We start from the raw sequence: 13060 nt of genomic DNA on the forward strand, positions 1-13060 counted from the left end.
TGTTAGGACTGGTCAGCCTGGTGTCAGGCTTATGTGACTGGATGGGACATCATGCTACATGTCTGTAGCATGATGCCCCAGTGATAGACATCACTATATACTTCCACAATGCAGACATCATAGAGATATGGCTGAAAAATTTTTAGAACTATGTTATAAATGCAAAACACATACACATACTCATCCATGGATGCTGCGGTTACCTTGAATCTTCACAGAATCCGAGCATTTTGGGAACAGGTACCCCATGTTGCCCTACAGCTTTCATGACACGATACTCTCTCTCCACGGCATGGGCTGATGGCAATAATTTACCTGGCTAAAAATGTTATCCAATTATTATAAAATATTACAAAATTATATTACAATAATTTTTCTTACAATTATATCAAATAATACTCTTTTTCTCAAACGTAAAAAGAAAATGAAGACCAACTTAATTCCAAAGTTTCTGAGTGCAACTGACTTTTGTTAATTCTGCAAATTTTTTGCTATTCCTAATGTACTAGAATTGTGTTAATGTTGCAAAACCATGAATTTTGAAACTTCACAAACAATGGATACTAAAGTACCCTTTCATAATTCCAATAAGTCTGGTACCAAATAAAATCTTTTGACAAAACCATGAAAACTGATATCCATGAATATAAATGAATTCACAGTAAATAATTTGAATGAAAACTCTCGATAACAGCTAGGACTCAAAATCATAAACTGTATATGATATGTTGTAGAAAAACTCTCCATTTTCATAATATACCACTCCCTCGATAACTCGCTCCCTGATAACTCGCAAACCCGCTTATAATGCAATGTCAGGCATGGATCCCCTTTTTTAAACCCGAAAATACCCCCAAAAATAATCTCTATTTGTTGAACTTGAAAAAAATTGTGATCAAAACTGGTATCAGAAACTTTGACGTATCACTCGTTTTATCGTTGAAAACGGTAGATAGGAACTGGAAATTTTAATCAACACTATAAAATATCAAATTTAAAAATAACTAATACAATCTTTTACATTTTCTTTCCAAACGACATTCCTAGTACAACGCAATTAACGATATGTAAGGAAATTTCGATCAATGAAAATGTCACTTACGCCAAGTGGAGGCATTACTTTAATAAATAAATACAAATTAAATAATTTTTTTATCAATTGAAATTTGTGATCTAGTTCCATCTTTTAGTTCCTTTTAAGTGTAATCGTCATAAGTGCAATGTGTCCTCTTGTAATTAAACGTAAAATGCGTCAGTCTACCGTAACAACTATGTCCGCGAGCGTTTCTCTGAGAACCTAATTAAATGCCGACCGTGTTTTGATAACTGACTTGTGGAAGTATTTGTTGTATTGTTGCACTGAATTAAAAGCTGGCCTCCTTTATATTATCATGTTAATTATGTCTTTTGAATAAAAAAAAGGAGGTGGAATAAAAGAAAAGTTAAAAGGTACAAAAATTGGACTAACTTAAAATATAGCGGCCGCGGTCATATGTCAGGTGAACTCACTTTATTTGATCAATCGAACACTGTAATAAACGTCATTGTGCATGCAACAAAAACTACCTTAAATTAACCGACTCTTTCATAACTGTGATCAAAGATAACAAGGCAGCAAGGCAATAAGAATACTTCGTAAAATAAAGAGCTTGATTTCACAGATACGGACCATTGTGGGCAAGTGAGTTTCAGAGAATTCTTGAACTGGCATGTACAGACATCCTCAGGGATGATAAGAAATTTCATTATTACTTCCAATGAAATCACGACATTAACACTGTACTAATTGAACAATAAAAAATTGAGTTTCTATGTAGACGTGTCATGAAATAAATGTTGCATGTTTTTTTTTAAAAAGGGAATCTTGTTTGGTGGTGTATCAACAGTTAGTCTAGTTCCCAAATTGTGGACTACCGATTTGGCAAGATACTATTAAATACCACGACAGGAACCAGACTCATCAATAAAACAAAAAGCAGTGACGTAATACACAGATTTTTCGCATATACGTAATGGTTATTCAAACAGTTGGAATGATCTTTTATATGTTGGATATTTTGAGAGAGAAAAAATGTTATTAGGAAAAGCGCATTATTAAAAATTATTATCAATGTGATTGTAAAATGAGGATTCAGTCATTAAACAGCCCAGTTCCCTAACGCCGCCCCCCCCCCATGGTTTTCTCGATGTCAAAGCGATTTTTTTCAATTTTCTTAGATCCCTCAGTAACTCGCACCTTGCTTATAGTGCGGTCTATGTTTGTGGACCCCGTTGTGCGCGAGTCATCGAGGGAAAGGTTTATTGGGGCATAGGCTTTGCTCTAAGTGGTCCTTTGGGGTTCAACAATAGGACACATTGCACTGTAAGAGTGACTGCTGCATCTTGCAACCAATTGTGTAGAAAAAGTTCTACTTTATTTGGTGTGGTTTGGTTAGGCATTTTTTTTACAACACTGCAACACGGGTAGATTATTTAGTGCCAAGGCAATCTGAGTCAAGTGCCTTGTTCAAGTGCACAGTATGGCAGCCAACCTGACTGATCAGATGATAAAACTTAAATCCTATTCCTTCTGAGTACATTGACTGCAGTGGCTCCTCCCTGTTTACCAGGACACCTGCTCATGATGTCTGCACTTAATTGGTCCCTGTTGTGATTAACAGTAAACTGACATCTCACTATCTAGATTACTGACTGGACTTAATAATGCAAACCAAACTGGAGGTGGTCTGATTTCAGGAAACAAGTTTGAACAGATCAGAAACTGATGCAACTGTCCAAAAATAATTATAATCTGGAGTGCTCTTATTTGGGGCTGGTGTTCAGGTGTTTGAAATATATTTTACAACCATACTGAATTCCCAATTTGCTCTGGCAAACTTTAGTTCCTATTAATCAATTTTTTTCCTAACTGATGTGAACAGATCAATTTCATACTCAGCCAGGAAAGTCCCCAATAAATAAGGGAACAGATCAATTTCATACTCAGCCAGGAAAGTCCCCAATAAATAAGGGAACAGATCAATTTCATACTCAGCCAGGAAAGTCCCCAATAAATAAGGGAACAGATCCATTTCATACTCAGCCAGGAAAGTCCCCAATAAATAAGGGAACAGATCCATTTCATACTCAGCCAGGAAAGTCCCCAATAAATAAGGGAAAATTTCCATTAAAAACTCAGCCAGGAGAGTGCCCAATAAAAGACAAATGTGCAATCTCATGTCGTATTTCTTTATCACTTACCGGTTTCTTCCTTAACACCATGTTCTTCCTTGCATACTGTATAAAATATGTTGGGTTAGACTGTCCATGAGAAAAGCATCTTACAATGGGATCCTCTGTGAAAACAGAAAAAAGTGTTTTCTCAAACCTGCTATTAAAACAGTTCATAAACTTACAAGGCATAAATAAACCAACTTGTTAAAGAGGGTGTAGAAAATGTTCAGATCAGAACATATGCTGGTTCACCTTCCAAATCTTAATTAATGACAAGAATATAAACAAATTGTAACATACATATGAATGGGCAACATAAATACAGAGTTATCTAGCATATATCCTAGTTTAAACATTTGCAATTGTTAGGCTAATTTTGAATAGACTTCTGCACCTCATCAAATTTTTAAGAATTTTTTCTATTATGTTCCTTAGGGGTTTATGAACTGCTTAGAGTTGAGTCGACATGGCACATGTGTAGGACAATTAAACAAAAAATGCAACCAAAAAACTAAACCATTTTGCCAATGACTTAATCTACCTAACAATTTCATTATTCAAGTTTCTGCACTGTGGACTGTCTACAATCCAATGCAAATAAAAAATTAAAACAGAAATGAGCATATATTTCACCTATATATGCAGCTTGAATAGTGTGTTATCAATGCTGGACCAGGAAATTCAAGCTGAGTGATGTGAAACTTGGTCGAATCAAATGGAGTCCATAAGATGACAGACAGTGATTTCAAGGGAGCTAATCATGGAAGACTTATGGAAATAATAACCCAACTTTTCACATATGTTCCTATTTTTCCCATTAAATGATGGAATCTGACCTATGTGTACTTTGTTTCTTCTGCAACATTGGTTTGACTTGTACAGTAGGCAAAATACAGCTATTTTCATGGGCAACGAAAACTCCATTATCACGTATTCATCATAACAGATATGCTTTTGCATCAAACAGGCATAATTTAAAATAATATATTTTGGAGCAAAAGCTTAAGTAGCATATCCCCAGGAAGTCACAGTTACACAGTGTCACTGTTAAACTGCACTATGACATCCATTTACTGGCCATGTGAACAAAATAACAGCATTGTCTGACAGTTTTAGCACTTGTGAAAAGTCACATGACTTCTGTATGATGAATAAATTTTAATCAATTTGAAAAAAGGATGATCTTTTTTTTGATACCATATATACTTAGTTATAAGTCAAATCAAACTGTAAACAAAAAAGATCCTGATCTGCTGCCACATAATGTGCTACTGATTATTCCTAACAAACTGCACAAACCCAGATCTGCCATCACATAATACACTGGCAGATCTGGGTCTGTGTAGTTTGCAGTTGGACTCATCTTATAAGCGAGTGCCAAAGGTATCATTCAAAAGGGTGACAATCATCCATGCACTCATGAATTGTCTCCCTCTGTGCAATTTGACTGTTTAACAAACTTACAAATGGCGGCATCCTACCATATTACCATCTCTAGTACAGTCAGTAAAAACAAATACCATTTATAAAAAATTTATTATGATATGCAATCAATAACTAGTATTTCTGATACTTTTATAAATAGATCAAAGTCCTTTAACTGATGTACTGGAATACGTATTGGATTGTCAGAAGTTCTATAAGTTCGGGTCATTAATTCTTGTATCTAAGCGCAATGGTGCCCATTTGAGGCATTACGAATGTTAGAGCTGATACATACTATGTTGTTCAAAAATTATTAAAAGTATTATTGAAAATTACAGCATGTATGATGAAAAGTACGACTGAACGTCTAGCATAAAACATCTCATGTCAACTTACCTTTAGCGTGGAGTTTTAAAGCCCAATTCAAATAGCTTTTCACTTTGTTCAGTGGTAATTCCAACCTCTTTGGAACCGATACTGTGTTCTCCATGTAACCACGGCAACCAAATCCAAGTTCTTTTTCTAGATCCTGTACTGCCTGGTCTGGGTCAGACACCTAACGAAGAATAACAAAGGGAGATAATTCCAAATAGCATGACCAAAAAACAAAAACAAAAAACAGTTGTATGGGAAGATTGCAAATTTACTTTATTTATTGAGTACCAATCAATTCTTTGGTTTCTTTGAACCACAGACTGGCACATGTGTGACCCAGTGAAAAATTGTATCTGAAAAAAATGACCTAAATTGAACCCTAACCAAGAGGAAACTTAACTCAATACAAAGGTAAGCACAAATCACTAAACCATGAAAAACAGAATCACAGTGAGATAGTTTTCACTACTCCTCCTGACACAATTAGATGCCTCCAAAATCAACAGTGAGAAAATAACCCAAATGCTAAGGCTAACACAAATCGCCAGACACTGAAATACAGGTCTCAGTGACCTAATGTTAACATAATGGTGTAGTACTCTGCATGTAGCATCTAAATACCAACTTACAGGAATCTATTAAAAGCAGTGTGTCTGAGAAAATTACCTAACTGCAAAGGTTTACACAAATCAATGGTCCATAAAATGTAAGTCTCAGTGACCTAATTCTCAATGAAAGAGGAATAGAAATAGACATTATCAACATTGACTGCAGTTTACCTCAAAGATGTCATCCAAAAACATTATAATTTCATCTTTGGTACAGAGCATGAGCAATCTTCACTATGAACTTGTTCACTATTTTACAATCAATCATTTCTAAATGGTTCATAGGAGGTAACTCTTGGCTAGTACTTGCTACTGGCTGTTGTGAAGATAAGTAACAAGTGGGGTACCCCACCTTACAAGCTGGAGTCCATGCTGATTACAGTTTCAAGTTTAAAAATTTCCAGAGGAAGTCCTGCCATAAGCTACCTGTTCTGCCATTAATATAAAAATGATACTATTTCAGTTGAGATCATAATTCATCAATTTATTTGACCTGAAAAGAGGCATTACTGGGCCAGAAGGTAAAGTTGATCCTTCGGAAAATGAAATGCATTTACTATCACTCTCATTTCTAGATAGTTCATAAGAGGAGGTAATTCTTGGCTGCTACTTGCTAATGACTGTTGCGAAGATGATTAACAAGTGAACTCCCCCAATATTCAAGCTGAAGTCCATACAGAGCCTCCAGTTTGGAAATTTCCAAAGGAATTCCTGCCATAAGCATTTAGCAGATGAAAAGATAGCTGAGAAGGATCAAATCCCTGCCATCAAAGCAAACCAATGAGTTGCAGAAATGCACTTCCCGTTAAAAACACCACGCACTTGATAATCAGCCACGAATGAGGCAAACAAGATTGAGACTAGTAAAATATTCCATGCACAGGTGGACAAAATGCTGGGATGGATTTAAAACTGACTTCTTGTTGTTTACCAGGAACCCTAAATGACCCAAAAGGGAAAGAAGATTGCTCATGCTCTGTACCAAAGATGAAATTATAACGTTTTTGGATGACATCTTCAAGGTAAAACTGCAGTCAATGTTGATAATGTCAAGTGAATATATAGTTCATTATTTTTGTGAATGCCCATGGGCTGATGTTGAGACCAAATTGGCTGATATTGAGACTAAATGGGCTGATATTGAGACCAAATGGGCTGATGCTGAGACCAAATGAACTGATGTTGAGACCAAAAAGACTGACTTTGAGACCAAATGGCCTGATGCTGAGACCAAATGGGCTGATGTTGAGATCAAATGGGCTGATGTTGAGACCAAATGGGCTGATGTTGAGACCAAAAAGACTGATTTTGAGATCAAATGGGAGTATACCAGTATATTATTCCTTGAAATCCAAACACAATGCCAGGTGTATAGGGACATACACTTTTTTGTCTAGACTAGCCTCAAATCCATCCCTTTTTTGGAATGCCTGACTGAATGTACCATCTCCATTTTGAATCTCAGCACAGCTACATACCGAGTTTCCCATTAGCTTTGGGCAATTTAAGTAGCCTGGAGTAAAACCTCACTGAGCTTAGTCTGCAAACTATCTCAACTGCCTGCATGTTAAGTAACCAGATATCATTCTGCAAAATTTCCATCTTCGCAGATCAGATGGTGTTTCTGTTATGGAAGAGGATTATGTAAGAGGAAAGGGCTGGAGAAACAAAATCTAAAACGTTAAAAAACAACTTTGGATGGCCAATTCAATTTTCTGGAATATGTCAATCCAAGACTGCTGAAAATAAAGGAATCTGCTAGCAGGCTATCAAAAGGAGGGTATAGTGGAAAGACATCAGAAGTTGTTACGAGGCTTGGGGAATGAAAAACTTCTTTTATATCTCCTTTTTTTAAATTGCTGATTTAAGTGACCTCTTGCCACCTAAAATTCAACTGAGGTCAGAGCTGCTGCTGTTGTGCAATGTTTGGCCTCATCATTTTGCCTCCAATCTTTCCCCTGTTGTGGTTGGGACTGAATCAGTCTAAAGATGGATGCCAGTGGCAAGGTAAACTGGTAAGGTAGTTCTTGTGCTGCCTGCTTCCTCAGTCAGCTCAATGCCTGGCTGGACAATCAGCATGGCAGATGACTGAATGGTCAGTTCTGGCCCCTCCTGAATGGAACATCCAGTGAAATTATTATATCAGCTAGACATATAACCCATACAATTCTGCATACCATGGAATGGCCGGCCAGCGTCTAATATGGCTCACTGTAGTGGGAGATACCTGGTACAATCAGCCAGATAACTGGATGGGCTGGTCAAAAACAACAGCTGCAGTTATACTGCATCAAAATCATCAAAATCTTACATATACATGTGCACAGACTTACTGGTACAAAGGCCTTGCTCAGATATGCAAGGGGACTTATGCCTGCTGGACTGTCTAGAAATGGATGACACTTTCCAGTTATCTCCAAGCCATCACCAGATCTGTGACAGATGGTGTGATAAAAAAGATCACCTGAGGCCAGCATCTGCATTGTCACTTCCCAAACCATATGACACATCTGTCCTTCCTGTGACATATGGAAAAAAGCGGGGTTGGAATCATTATAACCATTTCTAGACAATTTCTAGTTACCTAGATGTTACAGTTGTTGTCAGCAGCATCTGCAGCATCCTGGGGGAGTGGAGTGGACCACCATGTGGTCCTCCCTCACTACACTTGCAAGTGATGACATCTTGGGATGCAGACTCAGTTCATCACACTCTGTTAAACATTTCTCGTGTCTCTCTTTGCTCTTAACATTAGTTCTCAGCACTACAATCCTTCCAACCATGTGACACAAACATCATTTCATGCATCCTTCCAACCACGTGACACAAACACCATTTCATGTATCCTTCCAACCACGTGACACAAACACCATTTCATGCATCCTTCTGCAAGTCATAAACCTCTTGCATATCATACACTAAGTCACCATTGTTCAACTCTAAAAGAAAAAAAAGAAAATTGGAAAAATGACACCCACAAAATCTTGAACTGTACAAGTAATCAACACTTATAATTTAAACTGTCAAAAAAAGATGTGTGCGCAAATAAATAAAAATGAGCACCAATAATATAATGTTGGAGCACACAAGGTCAGACGGTCAGAATACTTAAGTTGAGTTATTGCCCAAATTCACATACAGCATTAATTTCACATTTACAATCTATACCAGTTTTCTTCTTCCAAATGCATAGCCTTCTGAAAACATAGAACCAACTTCTGCAAACATTTTGTTACAAAAGGATGACACAAAATAACAGGTACTGCAAGTGATTTTAATTACAGTAATCATGGAGGCTCTTTATGTGATATGAAAAATGACCTTTATCGTTCTAATGCCCAGAGCATTTGCCGCCTTTAGGTTGCCACCCATGTCATCCAAAAATATGGCTTCCTCTGGTGCAACGTTTAAATGACTGATGCACAGCTGATAAATACGTGGGTCTGGCTTCCGCAATCCAACTTGACATGACTCAACAACCTAAATGGGAAAAATCAAATCCATATATTAATGCGTGCTTAACAATTTACATAAATGCTCAACCTATAGTTTTATTATTTTCGATACAAAACTTGTCAATGTGTTCTGAGTTGAAATAAGATCAAAACAAAACATGTATGTTCACTTTTTGGCAATATTTGTTTTTGTAGGTCATGATTTTATGCCTCCATAACAATGATTGTAACCAGGAAAAAGATAAAACTTTTACAAGCAATATTTGGACTGACCTTAAATTCCTATTCAACACAGTTGACTGCAGTAATTCTCAAATGAACCACAAATTCAATAAAACTGTCAACTCAAGCTCAACAATGTTTGTTTTGATGTTTTTTTACTCCTAATTTGTGATAAAGACGTTTCCATTTTTTTTCAAAAGTATTTTTCCACCTCAAATATATCGCAACACATTTTTGTAACCAGGTGAATTCAAATGGAACATTTGAGTGTATTCAACTGCAACAAAAACAAAAATTTCCCCTGCAAGGCACTCAACACATTCAGAGAGAATTTAAATTAAATTTATTTACATACTTTTCGTTTCCCTAAAAAAATGAAACTATGTACCTTATATGCTCACTTGTAAGTCATATCCAATTGCAAACTGCACAGACTGCCATCACATGATCACTGGCAGATTTGGGTATTTGCAGTTTGTAAGGAATAATCAGTAGAACAAATAACAGACACTAATCTGTCAGTGCATTATGTCACAGCAGATCAGGGTCTATGCTGTAACCATTTTCACTCAACTTATAAGCAAGTATATATGGTATCTATCAAATAAAAGGAAGCTTCATTTGGTTATATGTTGATTTATATTCTAATCCAAGAAAGCTTACTTCTTACAATTTTGAAACTTTTAGAGTACATGTTGACAGAAACATGCAAAAAAATAGTAAAGACTATTTACCACATCAAACAGTGAGGTGTCGACTGGAATATATGACTCTCTACCTCTGGTAAACCAGTTGTTGGTCAAAAGGGCTGTTTGAATCCCCTCTGCCTTTATGCACTTGATAGCATCTACAATCTGAGGGAAGGGCTTGAAATGAACTGTATCAAAAGTCGGAATCAATCCAGACATATCCACATCTCTACCTGCCTAAAAAAATAAAATTGATTAAGAAAACTTTCAGTTTATCACAGGACTACTGTGTCTATAGTAAATGACATTTTATCATAATCTTCCATATTTCTGTGTAATAACAACTCATGATATCACAACTATGTTAGAAAGCCATATAAGGCCAAGGCATAACATCCTCTGTAATAATAACTCTTGAAATCATAACTATTGTATAAAGCCACAAAAGGCCAAGGCATAACATTCCGTGTAATAATAACTCTTGAAATCATAACTATTGTATAAAGCCACAAAAGGCCAAGGCATAACATTCTGTGTAATAATAACTCTTGAAATCATAACTATTGTATAAAGCCACAAAAGGCCAAGGCATAACATCCTCTGTAATAATAACTATTGAAATCATAACTATTGTATAAAGTCATATAAGGCCAAGGCGTAACATTCTGTGTAATAATAACTCTTGAAATGATAACTATTGTATAAAGCCACAAAAGGCCAAGGCATAACATCCTCTGTAATAATAACTCTTTAAATCATAACTATTGTATAAAGCCATATAAGGCCAAGGCATAACATCCTCTGTAATAATAACTATTGAAATCATAACTATTGTATAAAGTCATATAAGGCCAAGGCGTAACATTCTGTGTAATAATAACTCTTGAAATGATAACTATTGTATAAAGCCACAAAAGGCCAAGGCATAACATCCTCTGTAATAATAACTCTTTAAATCATAACTATTGTATAAAGCCATATAAGGCCAAGGCATAACATCCTGTGTAATAATAACTATTGAAATCATAACTATTGTATAAAGCCACAAAAGGCCAAGGCATAACATCCTCTGTAATAATAACTCTTGAAATCATAACTATTGTATAAAGCCACAAAAGGCCAAGGCATAACATCCTCTGTAATAAAACTCTTGAAATCATAACTATTGTATAAAGCCATATAAGGCCAAGGCATAACATCCTCTGTAATAATAATTCTTGAAATCATAACTATTGTATAAAGCCACAAAAGGCCAAGGCATAACATTCTGTGTAATAATAACTATTGAAATCATAGCTATTGTATAAAGCCACAAAAGGCCAAGGCATAACATTCTGTGTAATAATAACTCTTGAAATCATAACTATTGTATAAAGCCACAAAAGGCCAAGGCATAACATTCTGTGTAATAATAACTCTTGAAATCATAACTATTGTATAAAGCCACAAAAGGCCAAGGCATAACATTCTGTGTAATAATAACTATTGAAATCATAGCTATTGTATAAAGCCACAAAAGGCCAAGGCATAACATTCTGTGTAATAATAACTCTTGAAATCATAACTATTGTATAAAGCCACAAAAGGCCAAGGCATAACATTCTGTGTAATAATAACTCTTGAAATCATAACTATTGTATAAAGCCACAAAAGGCCAAGGCATAACATTCTGTGTAATAATAACTCTTGAAATCATAACTATTGTATAAAGCCACAAAAGGCCAAGGCATAACATCCTGTGTAATAATAACTCTTTAAATCATAACTATTGTATAAAGCCATATAAGGCCAAGCATAACATCCTCTGTAATAATAACTCTTGAAATCATAACTATTGTATAAAGCCATATAAGGCCAAGGCATAACATTCCGTGTAATAATAACTATTGAAATCATAACTATTGTATAAAGCCATATAAGGCCAAGCATAACATTCTGTGTAATAATAACTCTTGAAATAATAACTATTGTATAAAGCCATATAAGGCCAAGCATAACATTCTGTGTAATAATAACTCTTGAAATCATAACTATTGTATAAAGTCATATAAGGCCAAGCATAACATCCTCTGTAATAATAACTCTTGAAATCATAACTATTGTATAAAGTCATATAAGGCCAAGCATAACATCCTGTGTCATAATAACTATTGAAATCATAACTATTGTATAAAGCCATATAAGGCCAAGGCATAACATTCTGTGTAATAATAACTCTTTAAATCATAACTATTGTATAAAGCCATATAAGGGCAAGGCATAACATCCTGTGTACTAATAACTCTTGAAATCATAACTATTGTATAAAGCCATATAAGGCCAAGGCACAATGTCCTGTGTAATAATAACTCTTGAAATCATAACTATTGTATAAAGCCACAAAAGGCCAAGGCATAACATCCTCTGTAATAATAACTCTTTAAATCATAACTATTGTATAAAGCCATATCAGGCCAAGGCATAACATTCTGTGTAATAATAACTCTTTAAATCATAACTATTGTATAAAGCCACATAAGGCCAAGCATAACATCCTGTGTAATAATAACTCTTTAAATCATAACTATTGTATAAAGCCATATCAGGCCAAGGCATAACATTCTGTGTAATAATAACTCTTTAAATCATAACTATTGTATAAAGCCATATAAGGCCAAGGCATAACATTCTGTGTAATAATAACTCTTGAAATCATAACTATTGTATAAAGCCATATAAGGCCAAGGCATAATGTCCTGTGTAATAATAACTAATGAAATCACAACTATGTCATAAAGCCATATAAGGTCAAGGCATAATGTCCTGTGTAATAATAACTATTGAAATCATAACTATTGTATAAAGCCATATAAGGCCAAGGCATAACATCCTCTGTAATAATAACTCTTGAAATCATAACTATTGTATAAAGCCATATAAGGCCAAGCATAACATCCTGTGTAATAATAACTCTTTAAATCATAACTATTGTATAAAGCCATATAAGGCCAAGCATAACATCCTCTGTAATAATAATTCTTGAAATCATAACTATTGTATAAAGCCATATAAGGCCAAGGCATAATGTCCTGTG

At 35.2% G+C, this 13060-nt stretch overlaps 1 protein-coding gene across 1 annotated transcript in view; it reads right to left on the reverse strand.

Annotated features, from left to right (window-relative positions):
• LOC149775183 (acyl-CoA dehydrogenase family member 10-like) overlaps positions 1-13060 on the reverse strand; it is a 124748-nt gene that overhangs the window by 88905 nt on the left and 22783 nt on the right. Inside the window, exons 4-8 of the mRNA XM_089944416.1 lie at positions 10033-10224; positions 8943-9101; positions 5035-5194; positions 3241-3335; positions 204-319 (exon numbers count right to left, since the gene is read on the reverse strand). Of these exons, the coding sequence (XP_089800542.1) occupies positions 204-319; positions 3241-3335; positions 5035-5194; positions 8943-9101; positions 10033-10224 (722 nt within the window). The remainder of the gene's footprint in view (positions 1-203; positions 320-3240; positions 3336-5034; positions 5195-8942; positions 9102-10032; positions 10225-13060) is intronic.

This window comes from Sinohyriopsis cumingii, chromosome 19 (assembly GCF_028554795.1).
Source record: "Sinohyriopsis cumingii isolate HCF-2022 chromosome 19, ASM2855479v2, whole genome shotgun sequence".
In the NCBI taxonomy this organism is placed as follows: domain Eukaryota; kingdom Metazoa; phylum Mollusca; class Bivalvia; order Unionida; family Unionidae; genus Sinohyriopsis; species Sinohyriopsis cumingii.